The sequence below is a fragment of the Chelonoidis abingdonii genome, chromosome 8 (genome assembly GCF_003597395.2).
Source record: "Chelonoidis abingdonii isolate Lonesome George chromosome 8, CheloAbing_2.0, whole genome shotgun sequence".
In the NCBI taxonomy this organism is placed as follows: domain Eukaryota; kingdom Metazoa; phylum Chordata; order Testudines; family Testudinidae; genus Chelonoidis; species Chelonoidis abingdonii.
The window spans coordinates 6328943-6347874 of record NC_133776.1 but is presented as its reverse complement, the minus strand read 5'-3'; the positions used below and the strand labels follow the sequence as shown (position 1 = coordinate 6347874).

The window sequence follows — 18932 nt, the reverse complement described above, 5'->3', positions numbered from 1 at the left end:
TTACTCATGATTGTACCCAGCTAATTAAATCCACATATTTATAGTATGATGAGGGGATAGCAGGCACACAAACCAGTAAATAAATAATTTTTGAATGATATAATTTGAAGATGCCCCCAATAGTAAATAAAAAAAATATGTCATTATTGGAGAGGCATATTTCACTGGAGCAAACATACACCACTGTAATGAAACAATCTAAAATCACAGGCTCTTACTGTCTGTAGATCTTAGCACTCAGAAATGTTGCCCAACAGTCACATATCCCCTTTCAAAATGCCATTTTCACAAACAGAGCAGGAAAACATTTTTCTATATTCTATATCGACAATACCTTAGCCTAACAATTCTCAAACTGGGGGTTGGGACCCCAAAGTGGGTCACGACCCCATTTTAATGGGGTTGCCAAAGTTGGCGTCAGACTTTCTGAGGACAGGGGACGAAGCCCGAGCTTCTTTGCTTCAGGCCAAAGCCAAGCCCTGCCACCAGGGTCCAAAGTCAAAGCCCAAGGGCTTCAGCCCTAGGTGGTGGAGCACAGGTTACAATCTCCCAGCCCTGACAAGGGCGGTGGGGCTCGGGCTTTGCTCCCACAACCTGGGGTGGCAGGGCTCAGGCAGGCTCAAACTTCCGTCCTCCCTCCTGAGTCGTGTAGTAATTTTCATTGTCAGAGGTCGCAGTGCAGTGAAGTTGTAGAACCCCTGCCTTAGTCAAACACTAACTGCACGCGATTCTATTTGTTCTTTTCCACACTGTGGCCATGTCTACGCTAGACAGCTTACAGAAGCACCACTGTATCCATGCAGCTGCATGGCAGCCTCTCTATGTCGACAGGAGAGAGCTCTCCCATTGACATAATTAAACCACCCCAATGAGCAGTGCTGTTCACAGTGGCATTCTGTCGGTATAACTTAGGTCAATCAGGGGGTGTTTTTTCACACCTCCGAGCAACATAAGTTATACCAACAAAAGTGCGAGTGTAGCCATGACCTAAGACAGGAAGATTCATTGCCGCCTCTACTCCTTTCCAAAATACAAGATGACAACCAAACTAGAATTATTTTTAGTTAGCAGGAAGATGCTTCTTGAATTCATTCTTGTTTGCTATCTTTATTTCTTCTCTCTCCAACCACTTTCCTCCAGCCACAAAGGCCAGAGCATAACTTGTCAATTCCACTTCAGGTTTGGATTGGGGTAAGGAGAGGTCACAGACACCAAGAGCTTCCTGTCCTTGCCCACCTATAAAGCAAGAGAAGAGCAAGACTGAACCCTGTGCCACTGTACTGCGATATCAACTTATTCAAGCATTGTACCTTTGTTTCCAGGAGGACAATGCCCCAGCATAACCATCCAACCTCATGCTGCACATGGTCAGAAGGCTTTGGAATTTAGGCCCAAATGTTTCTTTTTGAAACACAAAAGAAATTTTAAAAACACATTTGACATGGAAATCCTCATGTTCCCTATTTGAGCTCTCCCAGTCCATCACCCCATTGTCATTCTTTGTAAGTTCCCAGGAACGTATAAAAACATGAGCTTTTTTTATGGCTTTTGTGAAAGATTTACAGCCCGGATAATAGCTGCATCTGTTCCCCTGACCTGAATTGAGCTGTTTGATAATGAATTCAATTTGCCGGATCATCTCGGCGTTTCCTTCCTTGACGAAGCACCGCAGAATTTCTTCCATTCCCTGGATACATTGGAAAACATACATTTGTTAGTCTCTAAGGTGCCACAAGTACTCCTCGTTCTTATTGCTAGGTGAGTGTTTCATGCCACTAGTCCAGCACAGGTCATTTTACTGGCTAAAATCATTGTTTTGCTGGGAAAAGAAAATGCATAGTGAAACTGCTGTGCACAACTCCAAATATTCCACTCTGTCCATTAATGGCCCAGGGATTAAGGTAATTTGCAACCACACTTGAACACTGAAGCCTCCAGCACACAATATTCACAGATTTCCACTGGAGCTGCTACTCTGCTTTCTAAACTCAATACATACTGGTTCATTCAAAACGTATTTCTGGAAACAAAAAGTATGAAAAGAATTGTGCAGGCTTCAGAGGAAAGTGAGAGGTGATGTGGGGCTGATTTTCATCCTCTCCTTAAACCCACCTCATCCCTTTTTGCAACCGTGGGCTCTGTTTTGTGTCTCTAATTTTTTAATGTCATTTAACGTCCAGCTCTGCAGGTTGGGTAGTGGCTCGCAGATTGGGCAGGGCAAGGCAAAATTGTGCCTGCAAATTATGGATGCAAAGAGAGAGGCGTCCCTAAATCAGTCATTAGGAATGAAAGTGGCTCATCTCCCTACCCGCTTTCTTTGCCATCAGAGGGCTGGTCTACACTGGGGGGGGGGGGGGGGGGCAATCGATCTAAGATACGCAACTTCAGCTATGTGAATAGCTTAGCTGAAGTCGAAGTATCTTAGATCGATTTATCTCATGGCGCAGAATCGACATCTGTGGCTCCCCCTGTCGACTCCGCTACCGCCGCTCACTCTGGTGGAGTTCCGTAGTCGACGGGAGTGCGCTCGGGGACCGATATATCGCATCTAGATAGACGCGATATATCGAACCTCGAAAAATTGATCGCTACCGGCCGATACGGCGGATAGTTTGGATGTACCCAGAGACCCCACTCCTTGCTTCTCTCCTCTACTACTGCACTAAGACACCCCAAACGCTCTCCTTGGCTTCACCTAAACTAGGACAAAAAGGTGCGTTGTTAGAAGGTGTTAGCTAATACTTTCTAACTAAGGCCAGGTCTACACTACAGACCTATATTGGTATAACTATGTCACCCAGGGATGTGAAAAATCCACACCGAAGTGATACAGTTATACCAACCTAACCCTGTGGGTACAGCACAATAGTAGAGCTTCTCTAGCCAGCGCAGCTACCATGTAGATGGGAGAAGCGCTCCTGTCACGGTCGTAGCATCTTCACTAAAGAGCTGCAAGAGATACAGCTGCACCATTACAATTGCACTGTTGTAGCACTGTACATGAAGAGAAAATCTAACACTTGAAAAGTTTGCCTTCAACACAAGTTAAACCTGTCATGTTAAAGCCTTGAGGCAACCTACAGGTTAACATGATCAGCTTAGCATTGTGTTAAAATCTACACCGTCTTGTCTACATTTGCTTCTTCAAACATGTTAGTTGGATCATGTTAGCTAATGTGTTCTACAATAACACCTTTAAATCCTAATTTTGACAAAACCCTTGAAATCCAAGGCCCTGTCCCTTCCTCCTTAGCTGGATAGCACAATGGGTAGAAGACTAGCGAACTGCTAAGCCCACCGTATATGTGAATACATAGGAGACACCCACACCCATAAATTGTGTGTATTAAGGGGGAGATTTTCAAAAGTACAAAAAGCAGTTAGGGGGCAAACTCCTACTGATTCTGAAAAATCAATCCCAAGTTGTCCTTTAAAATAGATCGCCAGTACAGGCTATTCCTTAGGAATCTTGCAGATGCAGGGAAGTGGCCTCTCATCCTAATTATTATGAGTATTATTTAATGAGGTATCACCTTCCTCATCAAATGCTGGAAGAGCCTATAATGAACAGCTATTTTTAATCCAAACATTTAAACAGGAAAAAGCAGAAAACGGAGTCTTCAGAGATGCCTTTGGAATAGACATAGTAAGATAAGAATGACAGGAAAGGAGACATGATGCCAAGGTTTACACTTAAACTGATTTCACATAATAAAACGGACAATGTGAGTAAGTGCAAATTAGACCAGATACAAGCCTCTCCCTGCTGGCTTGCCATGGTGCAATGTTATCTCCTTCAAAAGATAGTGCCAGCTCTGCAGGAGACCATTCATCACCTCAATTCCTTCATCATCACCAGCTACAGGGATGGCAAATTCCCTCTTTCAGAACATCCAGCAGTTCCATTTTGACTACAATTTCTCACAGGCCCCTTTGTAATGGATGGAGTGGCTCAGCCTGGACCACACAGCTTTGTAGTAGTCAATAGGAAACAGTAATCCAAACTCAGCTTGGGTGTAAGTGGATACAACTCCACTGACTTCAGTCACATCAGACCGGATTGCATCAAGGTGGAATTTGGCCCAATAGCACCCCAAAATAAAAGGACATACTCTGTGACACAGCCCAGAGAATAATGGAATATTTAACATTACCTACAGTTACTTTAATGAAATTACATATGGGGAGGGCAGGGGATGCAGAAGTTAAATGAGAACTCCAAATAAGCATTTATAGCATGGTTTGAAGTGTGGGTGTCAGAAAAATGATTATGTAGATATGTTACTTCCTTACTCAATCAGTTTCTTCTGATTTCTTTTCTCTGTATAATCCGATGATCCTTACCATTGCTCTGGCTTCTTCTCGTATGGAAGGGATGGCAAGAATGCTGTACAGCGCTCCATTCACATATGGCTGTATCTGAGAAGGAAGAAAACGTGCCAATGGTAAGTCCATTTTTAATTACTCCATCTCCTGAATCCTACCCAACTACCAACAGGCGAAGCGTAGGTGGAAAGGAGCAAATTACTGAACCACACGCATGGAATCTGATGCCTGCAATCCACTCACACAAGTCTCCCTGCTCTGGATAATGCCACTTGGTGATCGGTGAACTTTTAGGAAGGTGATCAGAAGGCCAGCTCGTAATTAGGAGCTTTGTGGGGGGCCCAAGTTTAGCTACATGTGGATTCCACAGATTTCTGCGCTCTCTGCATATCTTGATAAATATAAGCAATGTGGCTCATGTAGATTTAGACCAAGAATGCAACAAATATGTGAAGGTCCTAAACTCCGTTCTTGGCAAGACTTGTTGGTTCTGTTTACTGTCATGGCGGTATTAGCTAGCTTTAAGGAAAAGTAAGCTAAGCTAAAGTCATATCTCAAACTTGTTGAGGCAAGAGGTGACCCAGAAGATCCCAGAGGTCTCTTCTTCAGCCCTATCACTTGCTTTTGTTAGAAGGATTTTTGTAGGTAGGTCCAGATAGTGCAAGTATATGCAGCAAACTACCTACTGTGAACCAAAGTTGTCTCTCATGATGAAGAGGGTTGGGTCCCACTGTTCTACGCACCTACTTTAAAAACACATGAGGAATCTCTGCACAGGACAGATTATCAATAATTATAACATAGTATATCTAGATCTCCCCAATCCCCAAGATTTGTGACTACTAGTCTGCATGGGAGGCAAGTTTGAAGAAATTTTGGTGGTGCCCAGAACCTGCCCCCCCCCCAACTCCACCCCCCTCAAACTCCTCCCTCACCTGCCTAAGGCTCTGGGCAGGGTTTTGGGGGGGGAGGTTTGGGGTGCAGGTCCTGGGCTGGCGATTAGGGTGCAGGAGGGGTGCAGGCTTTGGGAAGGAGTTTGGGTGCTGGGTGCAGGCTCCAGGCTGGGGCAGGGGGTGGGTGTGCAGGAAGGGGTGAGGGCTGCAGGCTTTGGGATGGAGTTTTGGTGCAGGCTCTGGGCTGAGGGTGGGGGTGTAGGAAGGGGGAGGTGGTGCACGCAGGGGCAGAGGATCAGGGTGCAGGGGAATGAGGGTTGGGGCTGAGGATGAGGAGTTCATGATGCGGGGGGCTCAGAGCTGAGGCAGAGGCTCAGAGTGCAGGGGAATGAGGGTTGGGGCTGAGGATGAGGGGTTCATGATGTGGAGGAGCTCCGGGCTGAGGGAGAGGATTCAGGTGCAGAGGGAGGAGGGCTCTGGCTGGGGCTGAGGATTCAGGTGCAGGGGGATGAGGACTCTGGCTGGGGATGAGGGGTTCATGATGTGGGGGGATGAGGGCTCTGGCTGGGGTTGAGGGGTTTGGGGGTGTTGGAGAGGCTCAGGGCTAGGGCAGAAGGGTAGGGTAAGGGCATCCTGCCTTGCCACTGGGGAAATGCAAGCGCTAGGACCCTGGGGCAGCAGACAGCAGTTCTGCTCGGAGCCGCTCTCTGGCAGCACGAGCAGGCAGGGGAGAGGCGCACGCTGCTCTCTGTCAGGCAGGGATGCAGCGCAGCGGGGGGGACGCAGGGGGAGGGATAGAAGGCAGAGGCTGGGACCCGCTCCAGACAGGGACGCAGTGGGGCGTAGGGGGGAGACCCGCAGGGCTGGGGCCCAATCCAGGCAGGGGCGGGAGGGAGAGACAGCTCCAAGTATTGCTGGAGCAGGGCATCCGGCCCTGAATATTCCTGTAGCCTGAGCACCATAGATGTATATAACCTGCCGCCTATGCTAGTTTGAGTTCTATAAACTTCAGAAAACTCTCCCATCATCTAAGGGCCTCATCCCACTGACATTGACTTCAATGACAAAACGTCTATTGCAGTGGTCCCCAACCTTTTTCGTCTGGCGGGTGCTGGATGACAAGCCACCGAGGACCGTAGCCATAGCATCTGCCAAAACGCCGCCAGGAAGCGGCAACGTCAATAGGCGTCGCCGCCAAAAAGCTGCCAACAAGCAGCGTCATCCAGAGACGTCGCTGCTGAAATGCTGCCAAAAATCAGCAGCATTTCGGCAGCAACACCTATGGATGACGCTGCTTATCGGCCTCATTTCAGCGGATGCTTGTCCGCCGGACAGTACGCGGGCGCACTTAGATACCCCGGGCACCACGTTGGGGACCACTGGTCTATTGACTTAAATGGTGCAGGACTGGGCCATAAGTGGACATCACCATGCAGTGTACAAATCACTTTCAAATTCACATTGGTCACAAAAACAAAGCTAACAATACAGTCCAACAAAAGCCTCCCAACATGAATCTTAATTAAAATAAAGCAGTACAGAGAGGCGCTGAGCCACATCACACTGTGACTTTTTATAAAACATGGAAAAAACACACAAGTTGCTCAGGGAAATTGTCTCTACTTTCAGTTTCAATAAGGTAAAAAAAATAAAAAGATGTTTAAATGCAGAATGGGAAATAAAACTGTCAGCCCAGCCACTGGTGTTCATCAAAGGTTCCAAGCCATTTTCCATGAGAGTCAGGGACTAAGCCCTGATGTCCTGGCCAAAATTCCAACTCTGATAAATGACATTCTGCCTCTCCACACTTCCTTTACAATTCACACTGAAGGCAAATGCTGTATCCATTTTCACTTGCCCTGAACTGCTGTGTTGTCTTGCTGTGTGCAGTTAACCAGAGATCTTAGTCCATCCCAAAGGTGGATGAAGTAATGATGTATAACAGGGGCGATGTATAATGGGACCCTTTGAGATGAAAGGTACTAGATAAAAGTAAGCTATTGTTATTAGCATTCTGTCCCCAGGGTTGCATGATGTGGCAACTGTCACGTAAGTGTTTCCGGGAAAAGAAAAGAAACTGAGATCATGAAGGCGTAAAATGATAACCCACATGAAGCAGCAGATGGAGAGATATTAGGAGTTGAATGCTAAGGGCCATCCAGCTATTTTTATAGTATTCTTTTAAAAAAAAGAAAAAAAAATACTGGTGGAGGTGACTTGTTTGCACCTGATGCTTTGCATATGGTCTGCATTGCAAATAGTTTTATATCTCCTGATGCAGTAAGGCTTGGAAGGATTTGGTTTTAGATTACTTTAAAATAACCCTAGGAACATACAGTCTGGAATGTGATAATCATACTGCTACCAAACATTCATTTTCAAATTACCAATCATATGGTTGAAGAGAGACAACAAAATCTCTAGGGAAAATACCCCAAAGCAATCACTGAGCCCAGATGAGTTTACAAGATGGTGAACTTTACTGCAATTCCATGTGATTTACTGCCAGGGTACAATAGCAAAGAACCAAGCAAAACACAACTTTTTTTTTTTTTAAATCATCAGCTTTACCCTTCCCTTGCCCAAACAGAAGAATATCTGCTGTACAAGTACCTCATGGTTCTCATGGCCAAGGAGATCAGAGAGAACTTTGAGCACATGGTTTGCAACTTTCACACACATTTTCTTCCCTGCAGAGGCATAATTTTTTTTTTTTTTTGAATACAGAAAAGGAAATTAAAAGAACCAAACACTTCTTTCTTTCCTAAAAATTAATACAATGCAATATGCAATGGACTAAATTCTGCTCTCAGAATAACTCTACTGAAATCAATGGAGTTACTCTGGTTTTAGACAGGTACGTGTTCTAAAATATTTACTTTCAAAGTCTGAGACATTGATCCCACAACAGTTTACCAAAGATGTCACTTTGATGATGCCAATTAAGGGCTACTGTGGACTTGACTGGGTTTAACTTCACCCCGCTCTTTTTTTTTTAAATTAAAATCTTTTAAGATTACAAACTCCTTGGGTCACAACTGTATCACCATGTAATCATGGGGATCTCTGAGCCATAAGAGGACTGTTGAACACTATGGGTCCCACTCTGCAAGGTGAGGATTGAGCTGTATAGCATTATTGAATAGTTCAATTCTAACTGGCTTTTATAAACAGGCATATTGTTTGCTTCAGCCAGTCAGAAATCAGGTAACTCACACTAGCCCTGTAGCAGGCAGACTGTTTTTGCTTGAAACACTCCACCCTATTAGGTGATAAACATGCTGGGAAGGGGTTAAATGAGTTTTGCTGACTCAGTGAGGTGGGTGGCTCCTTACAGCACCTTATATATAGGAAAGTGGGAGTGGCTCTCTACAGAGAAGACCCAGGTGTAGATAGAGCAGTTCTGAGGGGAAAAAACCGAGGTACAGACAAGCCAGGGGAGGACTGAGCTGAACACTAATTTAATTTCTTTGGTAACAAAGCCAAACTCCAGAGAGAAGGCGAGTTTTGACTCCTCTCAAGGCGTGGATTTTGTTTCAGAGCAGGTTGGAAAAGATACCTGAACAAAAGGACCATTTATGGTGCTCAGATTCTACAGTGGTGGGGCCCATCTAACACAGATAAATCTTGATAAAAACAGACAAAGCAAAATCACTTGAAAGACCTCAATAATTTCAGTATGGAAGGTTCAAGGTCAGGGCTTTTCCCACCCATTTCCCAGCAGAAAATCACATCTGTAACTGTAAGAGACCTGAACTCCTGAGACAAAGATTCATGAGCAAGGCGACGGAATATTCCAGCGTGTAATCTGACAGGCAATCCGTATCCTTTAGAACATCAACCAGCCAGAAAATGAGCCCGTCATTGATCATAGCCGTCTGCAAGGCACGTCTAGGATATAAAATAAATTCATTTTATACTGGATATATTTATTTCAAATAAGAGTGCAGTAAAACTCTTCTCCTCCTATTTCCTACATGTTGGCCCTCCAACAAAGAGTGTAAATTACACTTTTTGGCCTAGGCAGAGAAACTAGAACACTAATAAAACCCAAAGAAGTAAAGAGAGAGACATCTGTAGGGTGTGAAGACTTAGGCTATGGCTACACTAGAGAGCTTGTAGCTGCACTGCTGTAAGCTCTCCAGTGTAGTTGTGTCATGGAGTGTGGGGGAGTCAGGGCCCTGCACCCCTCACTTCCTGTGATTCACTGTGACTCTCAGCCAGCCAGTAAAACAGAAGGCTTATTAGACAACAGGAACACAGTCCCAAGCAGGGCTTGTAAGTACAACCAGGACCCCCCAGCCAAGTCCCTCTGGGGGACAAGGATCTTAGACCTCAGACTTGGGGTCCCCTGCCTCTTCCCAGCCAGCCCAAAACTGAAACCAAAAACCCCTCAAGCAGGCTCTCTCCCTCTCCTTCTCTCCCCCCTCCCTTTATTCAGTTTCCCAGGAAAAGGTGTCAACTCGCCCCACCCCCCCTCCTGGCTCAGGTACCATCCCTCACCTAAAGTCATCCCCTGCTCTCCCATCCCCCACACAGACAGTCCTAGTAAAACTAAACTGACATTCCCAGGTCAATCCACCCTGCTCCCTACTGCATCACAAGTTGCTGTAAACCAAGGGGAGAGAGCTCTCCTGTTGACTTAATCAAGCCACCCCAACAAGCAGCAGTAGCTATGTCTGTGGGAGAAGATGCAAGGAAAGCTTGTCCTTGCCCCCATTCTCACCCCCATTCTCACCCCCAATTTAGCAAATATTATCTTTGCTTAATCTTATTTGCTCTTTTCCCTGGAAAGACTCTTGGTTCATTTAACTCTCTTCTCACACATAGTTACCCCCTATACAATACCACACCGAATATTTGAAGGTTCTGCTAACTACAAGGGTGTCTGTTTCCTGGTAAGGCAAGACATTCACCAGAAATGCAAACCAGGATGCAGAATTCTGCAGAAGTCTGCAGAAGAGAAGAATGGAGGGGAGAGGGGGAAGGATTTGATAGCTGCAGTTCTCAGTGATACCAGATGACAGAACAAGGAGTAATGGTCTCAAGTTGCAGTGGGGGAGATTTAGGTTGGATATTAGGAAATCGCTAGGAGGGTGGTGAAGCACTGGAATGGGTTCCCTAGGGAGGTGGTGGAATCTCCTTCCTTCGAGGTTTTTAAGGTCAGGCTTGACAAAGCCCTGGCTGGGATGATTTAGTTGGGGATTGGTCCTGCTCTGAGCAGCGGGTTGGACTAGATGACCTCCTGAGATCCCTTCCAGCTCTCATATACTATTATTGTATGATTCTGTGAACTCCTTTTACCTGGTGTCTGAGCCTGGATTACTACAAGATGCTGTTTCACTGGTGGAAACTTAGTGCTGAAGAGCTCATTACCTCCATTTTATCTAATGTCCACGGCACTTTAAGCCTAACTCACAGATTGACCAAAAATAATCTTCAATGAACAAAAAATATGTATTCCTATTATTATTAAAAGGCCAGGCAATTAATCCAGATAGCCAGCCAGCCCCCACACCAAGAAGCTTGCTGCAATCATGGATTGCCAAGTGGGTTTGTGGCATGGACTGGAGCAATACCTGGGGAACATATGATACAAAGAAAAATGCCTTCATATAGGGTATCTGAAGCAGTCCTTCCACAAGATTAAATACAAGTGTTAAAATTATATCATTTTAAATTGTCTGCAGCTATTGCACCATAACGTGCTTAATGCCAAAAGAATACTTCATATATCCCCCTGTATTCTTCATAACTGCATTTACAGAAAGCTCTTTTTCTCTAAGAATGGCACCTGATTTTTTTTTCTGGCTGGGATTCCAAGCAGCGTGGTATGGGAAACAATTTGCCTGATACCAGAAAATCTAGAATGAAAGGAAATGTGTTTAGTCTCATCTTCCCCATCTCTGGGGTCCAGTGTAGGAGCTCTCCCTTATGGTACATTCAAATGTTTTCTCAGTCAACTTTTAAATGAGACAAATGTAACAAACAAAAATAAACCCAAATCTTCAAAGGCAAACTTCTAATCCTGATTTAAAAGAGACCCTGAACATCTCTTGTAATTCTGCAAGACTGATTCCTTGCTGCTCTTCTGAGGGAGTGTGACAACATCTACCTTCCTCCAGTCCCATGAGAAATTCACTGCAGGAGGCACTGGCAGCACATTTTCTGAGGTAAAGGTGCTATCATAAAAGCCAAAGGAGAGACAGTGTCTGAATGGATGGCTCCAGACTCAAATGTCGAGGATGAAAACTAGCTAATTCTATGCAGAGAGGGCAAACCCTGACGCCTCCCTTTGCAGATAACTGAATGAGAACTCAGTTTTTCTTGTCCCCGTATAGATTTTTGGGACTTTCAGGATAAGGGAACTGTCCTGATATCGTTTCAGTGAGGTTGTGCAATTAAAAATACATATTAAAATGCACAGACATTAATGTCATAAATTCACTTGAGTCTAACAATTGCTAAGAAACCAGACTAATTCTGCCTGCAGAGTTGGGTCCTCCTCAAGTTATCAATGGCACTTCTTTCATCAGCCACAGTGGTTTCTGATGATTGTTGTACAAAAATCAAGTGCTCTTCTTTCCTCCCTGAACAAAGCCTGCCTAGTTTGCATTTCCCTTCCTGCTGTCACCACTGTGTGCTGAGCTGTCATCACCTGAGGCTGAATTTCTGCAAAGCCCCCAGAACATTTTCCTGTGTAAGAGAATCCTTGACTTCAGCTTTCAGCCTTTCCTCCAGCACTCGCAGCAACTTTGGGTTCTGGGAAAGGTAGAGCCGACCTGGTGCAAACAGTGATGAAAGAATAGATAGTGAGATATCAGCCCACGAAAGAGAGCATCCCTCCCCTTCTGCAAAGAAAGATGGCTTGAGCCAACTTTCTCTCTCTAACAATGCAGTATAAACCCACAATCTGCACAAAACTCTTCACTTTTAAGATGGCTTCCACTCATTTGGAGCAACTGTAGCAGTTTACCAAGCTAGTACTTTGGCCATACTAGCCAGACCTTGCTACCTCTCATTCAACCATGTACTTTCTACCATATTGCTCAGGGCAATCTGACGCTTACGTTTTGGGGCCTAAGGTTATGTCCAGACTACCCGCCTTATCAGTGGGCAGCGATCGATATATCGATCCCCAAATGCGCTCCCCGTTGACTCCAGAACTCCACCAGAGCAAGCGGCGGTAGCAGAGTTGATGGGGGAGTTGCGGCCGTCTATCCCGCGCTGTGAGGACAGGAGGTAAGTCGGAATAAAATACATCCACTTCAGCTACACTATTCCCGTAGCTGAAGTTGCATATCTTATATCGACACCCTCCCCCACCCCCCTCAGTGTAGACCAGGCGTAAGAAAGTTAAGTGTCCAGCTCCTATTAACTTTTAATGGCGGTTGGATACCTAACTCTAATACGCCCCTTTGAAAATCTCAGCCCGAGAAAGCTCCATCACAGTTTAGTATGCAACTAACCGGGCGGCAATGATGCACAGAGAGGTTCATCAAGGTAGAGAAGGGGAGGGTACAGCACCAGATACAAAAATCTGCTGTATCATTACTTGCATACAACCCAGTGGCTGGGACTCTCTGCAGTAGTCTTTGATCACTGGGTGGTTTTTTGGGTAGTTGTTTTCAATGTGCATTTTCAGAACATTAATGATGCAAGATGGGAACAGTTACAGGTTTGGTTCTACAACATGCACAACTACTGTGGTTGAAGAGCACACTTCACTGCCCATGAAGGGACTGAAGACATAACGATAATGTATAGTGTGGAAATTAGAAAACCTACTGTTAACATGCCTGCAGAGACCACAGCGCATAGGATGGGGAAGACAGTGTCTTCCCAAACAGCCCAGTGTGGCCCACCCACACTCCTCCCTAAGCCCCCTCCAGCTCCTGCTTCCCTTCTCCCTTGGCCCCAGCCCAGGCAGTGCTTGGGGGAGGGGGGACTGGAGGCACTGGGGCTGCCCACCCGCCTGGCACTTGAGGGCTGCTCGCATGCCACTGGCCCACCTCCCCAGCACTCAGGGGCCGGGAGGATAGGGCAGGCTGCACATCGCTGGCCCACCCGGTGCTGGGGCGGGGTGGGGCTGGTGGCCACAGGAAAGGGGGCGTTCCAGTGGGGGAAGGAGGCCAGATCCTTGGGCGGAGGGGGTGGGGCTGGGCACAGACTAGCCTCCCCCAGCTGCCAGTTCACCGGCTGCCCATGACAAAGACCACACACTATAAAAGGTGAAACAACAAAAGCTGAAATAAACTGTGGCAACTGTACTGACACTGACAATTCTCCACCTTGGACAAATATTACAAAGGACAATGAATGCCCAGAAGCAGGATGTTTTTAAATTTCCACACACAAGGACAATGAAGTACCTATAATGTGCCAAGGTACATAAAGAGCCCAGCCCTTTGCAGTGCATCTCTTACCTTCTGCCAGCGAAGCAAAAGCATTGACAAGCCTCGCCATGTACTGTCGGACCACCTCACTCTTGGAATGCAGCAATTTTAGCACATTTCGCTGCAATAGAAAGCAAACATTTATCAAAGTAAATGAAGCTGGAAAATTCTAGCACAGGCTTATGAAATGTTTAAAGGCACTATAAATGACGCAAATATCAGAACTGTACAAACAAAAGCATATTAACAAGTTGCCAACTTGACTTAAATCTTCCAGTTGTATGGGTGAAAAAAGTGTGGTAACAAAATAGAACAAGCTGTGATGTGCAGGGTAAAGTCATAATGAAGCAGCACCCCAGAAAAGGAAATTAAGTTAACTAAATTCAAATTGATAAAGTTAGCTGCTTTGAATAAAACAAATATTTTGTAGGGCTTTGTTCAGTTCTGACTTTTCAATAATACTGCTTGGAATAGGGACATTTGCTGTTTGACAGCTATTAGCATGTTTAGGTGCAACGGAACCATTAACAAAAAGTTTGAACAGCAGTGCTTGGCTCCCAAAGAAACAAATGCAAGTCTGTGTTAACTTTAGGCTCAGTTCTGGCATTTCCCATACATCACTACCCTTTACAGAAAGTTTCAGATATCAAAAATAGAATTTGATTATTTTGTTTTTGGGGGTTTCGTTTTTTGTTTTTTCCTAATTCCTTGATATTCTCATAAGCGAACTAGGAGAATACGGTGTAGATAACATTACAATAAGGTAGGTGCACAATTGGATGAAAAAACATACTCATTGAGTAGTTACCAATGGTTTGCTGTTGAACTGGGAGGACATATCAAGTGTGGTCCCATACAGGTCTGTCCTGGATCTGATACTAACCAATATTCTCCTTAGTGACTTGGATGATGGAACAGAGAGTGCACTCATGAAATTTGCAGATGATAAGCTCAGAGGGGTTGCAAGCACTTTTCAGGACATGATCAGAATTCAAAATGATCTTGTGACAAACTGGAGAATTGGTTTGAAATCAGTAAGATGAAATTCAATAAAGACAAGCGCAAAGTAAGAGGTTTAGAAACATGACTTATGAGGTAAGGTCGAAAGAACTGGGCATGTTTCGTCTAGAGACGAGAAGACTGAGAGGGGATGCGATAAGTCTTTACATATGTAAAAAGTATAAAGGGGACAGTGATCAATTATTCTCCCTTTCCACCAAGGGTAGGATAAGAAGTAATCAGCTTAGTTTGCAGCAAGGGAGATTTAGGTTAGATATTAGAAAAATCTTTCTAATTATAAGGATAGGTAAACACAGGAACAGATTACCCAGAAAGGTGATGGAATCCTCCTCCTTGGATGTTTTAAAGAACATTTGACAAACACCAGCCAGGGATGGTCCAGGTATACTTGTCATGTCTCAGCACAGGGGTGGGGAGGACATGGACTAGATCAGTGGCTCTCAACCTTTCTAGACTACTGTACGCCTTTCAGGAGTCTGATTTGTCTTGTGTACCCCAAGTTTCACCTCTCTAAAAAACTACTTGCTTACAAAATCAGACACAAAAATACAGAAGTGCTCTTACTGAAAAATTGCTTACTTTCTCATTTTACTGTATAATTATAAAATCAGTCAAGTACATAAATATTCCAGTTACATTTCAGCCTATAATATATAGCGCAGTATAAAACAAGTCACCATCTACGAAATTTTAGTTTCTACTGACTTCACCAGTGCTTTTTATGCAGCCTGTTGTAAAACTAGGCAAATATCTAGGTGAGCTGATGTACCCTGGAAGACCTCAGCATACCCCAGGAGTACGCATACCCCTGGTTGAGAACCACTGGATTAGATGACCTCTTGATGTCCCTTCCAACACTACAATTCTATGGTTTCTAGGGTACCTGTAGAGGCAACAAATGCACCCTGATGAGAACAGGCTTGCATCTTGAAAATTAGACCCATGGCATCAAAGAGATAAAGAATGAAACTGCTACTTTGGATAAAATTAATTATTATCAATAAATATAAAAGTAATGACTTTGTTAATGGCCACAGCTGGATTATCAGTCACTGAGGACCCCTTCCAATCAATATGCAAGCTACAGCATTCTGCAAAAGAGAAGTTATAAGTGCTGAATTTACTGAAATGTGCTTTAAAAAATGTGATTGCAGGTGCTGCATAAAATAATATATTGTATGTACATCGTAAGAACAAAATCCTAGTTTAATTCTTATTCTGGGTCACAAGAGAAATGAATTTAGTGTATCCTCTTACAATCCATAATTTACTCAAAAATGATTTATCGAGTGAGTCATTCTCCTGTGACATGTCACACCAGTGAGAGCCAACCTCCTGTGTTAGGATCCGATCCTGTTCCTACTGAGGTATGTGAATGGTATAATTGCCATCTATTTCAACTGCCCCAGGGGCAAACTCTCAATGCATTAACGAACTTCCATGTCTCCACAAGTACTACACACTCGCGTGCAGTATAAACCTAAATTAAGAACTCTAGTAACACAACACAGCACAACACTAATCACAGAAACACACACCTAGTATTTCAGCAAACTGATCTCACAGAATCACTTATAGAATCTGTTTCAGAGCCTGGTCTCTGAGGTGCTTATCATCTCCTGTGAGTACAGTGTGCATCTGACTCCCACTGACCTCCTACTGCATAAATGATAAAGGTCATATTTTCGTTTAGGGACCACCGTTAAGAGGTCATCCCACAACACTGCAACTAGGATGAAAAAGTTCAGCTCCCAAAAACAGACAGACCAACCCTTTCCCTGACAGAGAATCTGTATAAGTGGTCAATGTATTCTGAAATGTATGTCTCAACCCAACAGATCATGTAGAAATCTGTTTAATTATTTGTATGTTGTAACAGAGTTTTCTGATCAGCACATTACAAAAATAAATAATATCACACACAAACCAGAGTAAGATCTACTCTTGCTGACCTGGCTACTGTTGTGGATATCCAGTAGGTCATTGCTGATATAACCCTGCAGGACGGTGTCTCTCTGCTCACCTGGATGAGACGTCGTCAAGCGCTATAAAAAAATGGGGGAGGGGGTGTGGCAAATTAATCATTCATATAAATGAATGCTAATGTGACAGAGTGTCTAGGAGAATTATTTGTGGAGAATTAATCCTCCTCTCACATAGAGGATGAATTCAACTTTGAGGTCTGACAGCAAGTGAAATGAGTTTAGCGCTCTCAGCTTAGTGGCCAACCACTAAACAGTCATTCAGAATCTGTCAGCAACTGCACAGGACTAACCTGGTAAGATAGACAGGGAAGAGACCCACAACAGGGCTCAAGTCGTTAGCAAGATAGGGTGTGTGAAAGTAGAATTAATTATATTGTAAAAATAAGAATGAATTAAAGAAATGTTTATGTACTTTTAAGCAGAAATAAGAAATGTTAAAATACAGGTGCCAGGAAAAGAAACATTAGGCATAAACAAGGGTGCTAATGGCAAAACATTAACAGAAGATCGGTAATAGTTAGTAAGAAAATAAGATATGCATGCCTAGCCCAGGTAAACTTATCAGATTCTGCTTCCTCTGTTATCTTGTTAAGTACTCACCCTTTTATCTGTATAAATAAGATAGTTTGTGTCTTGCATGGTGCTCACGTTATCTGGGTGTTATTAGCAGAGCACTGTGCTAATAAAACAGAGTAGTCTGACAAACTGTGAGTCCTAAGTCTAACTTTGACAGGTGTGAAAGTTTACACTGCATCCACCTGCTTTATAGGATCATCTTTCATGCCTGTCATTTTGCCCACGTCAGCCTTCCTTTTGAATCCCTCCATTAACTTCCCCTCTTTGGTGGCATGAAGTTAAAAGATTCTTGTTGCCACCTTCAAAGTTTTGCTAGAATATGCTTACAGTTTCCTCCAAAAACGGAAGATTCGAGATATAGGCAGTCTCTCTCCAATTATTGCCCTATCAAGAGAGAATTTTTCTTGAACAAAGGCACACAGTCATTTCTTTGGCTTGGTCTACACTACAGAGTTAGGTCAATGTAAGGCAGCTTACATTGACCTAATTATGTCCGTGTGTACGCTACAATGCTGCTTCTGCTGAAGTAAGTGGCTCACTACACTGACATAACTCCACCTTCATGAGAGGCATAGTGTTTATGTCAAAGTAGCTAGGGCAACACAGCATCTGGTTAGACACTAAATTACTTACACCACCTGTTGGCTGTCAGCCCTAAGTGGAGCCCTCCCCAGCCCCCTGCTGGCACTGACAGCAAGCTCACAGCTAGGACCCGCTGCCACAGCACTGATAGCTTGGGCTTTCAGCACCAGGACGGGGAGAGGGGGCCAGCTGTGAACCCCAGGGCTGCCCAGGGCCAGCTATTAGTGTCCCACTTCAATCAGTGGAAGTGCTTCTGGTGAGGACACATACCACCAAAAGAAGGAGCAAGTGTGGCCATGAAACACAGCTGTAATTACGGTGGTGGCTGTACATCAACTTAATGTAAGTCGACTTCATTTTGTAGTGTAGATATGCCCTCTGAAACAAAAGGACACCTTACCCTCCCTCAGGCATCATTCCAATGACGATTCTGAAATCTTCCAGTTGGCCTTCACCATCCAGAAAGGCCACAGATGTAATTCACAAGGCACATCCTGCACTTTCCTCAGCAACTCCAGAGCCTCAGCAAGTGTCACTGACTGAAATTCAAGCAGAGAAGCCTCTGCATTCTCTCTCTGCCCCCTGCATACCCTATTCTAGAGGAAGACAGCTTACTCCAGATGTGAGCCGTCTTGTCTGAAAATTAGATTTTAGCTCCAGCTCTTCAGAAAGGGCCTATGCCAGTAGCACGAGATCCTTCTTCACTTGTAGGGAGACCATCTCACTTACCCAGCGCAGAGCCTGCAGTAAGAAAGCTTTAAGACGATCACTCCCGCTGACTAGATCTTTCTTCAGCTTCTCATAATCCAAAGAAGGTAACAATGGCACTTCCTGTATTTTCCTACATGGCAGATAGGAAACCAGACAGTTATTAAAACCACGTTGAACTCCTTCTACGAGAGCTGTTGAGGTTATTGAAGTGAGGTAAGTGAAGAGAGCAAATCTGGTTTCAAAAAAGCAACTTGCATGTGTCTTTCCTTTTAAAAGGAAAATAAATCCCACAATTTTTTTACTTATTTCCTTATCTCGATTACTAACATCAGTTTAGAATACTAGAATTCAAAGGATTTTTACAACTGGGTTTTTCACTATTTATACAGTTTGTTTATTAGGTACATTTTGCTTAGGCTGGACAGTGAAAATCAACTGGTAAA

General features: G+C 44.3%; 1 protein-coding gene across 3 annotated transcripts in view; it reads right to left on the bottom strand.

The window, feature by feature from the left end:
• Nucleotides 1-18932, bottom strand: part of ARMC9 (armadillo repeat containing 9) — a 134315-nt gene that overhangs the window by 46280 nt on the left and 69103 nt on the right. For all 3 annotated transcript variants that reach the window (XM_075068343.1, XM_032777252.2, XM_075068342.1), the window contains 8 exons: nucleotides 18508-18619; nucleotides 16588-16680; nucleotides 13646-13736; nucleotides 11878-12001; nucleotides 8971-9110; nucleotides 7833-7909; nucleotides 4345-4419; nucleotides 1597-1687 (listed from right to left, as the gene is read on the bottom strand). In XM_075068343.1, coding sequence (XP_074924444.1) covers nucleotides 1597-1687; nucleotides 4345-4419; nucleotides 7833-7909; nucleotides 8971-9110; nucleotides 11878-12001; nucleotides 13646-13736; nucleotides 16588-16680; nucleotides 18508-18619 — 803 coding nt within the window. The remainder of the gene's footprint in view (nucleotides 1-1596; nucleotides 1688-4344; nucleotides 4420-7832; nucleotides 7910-8970; nucleotides 9111-11877; nucleotides 12002-13645; nucleotides 13737-16587; nucleotides 16681-18507; nucleotides 18620-18932) is intronic.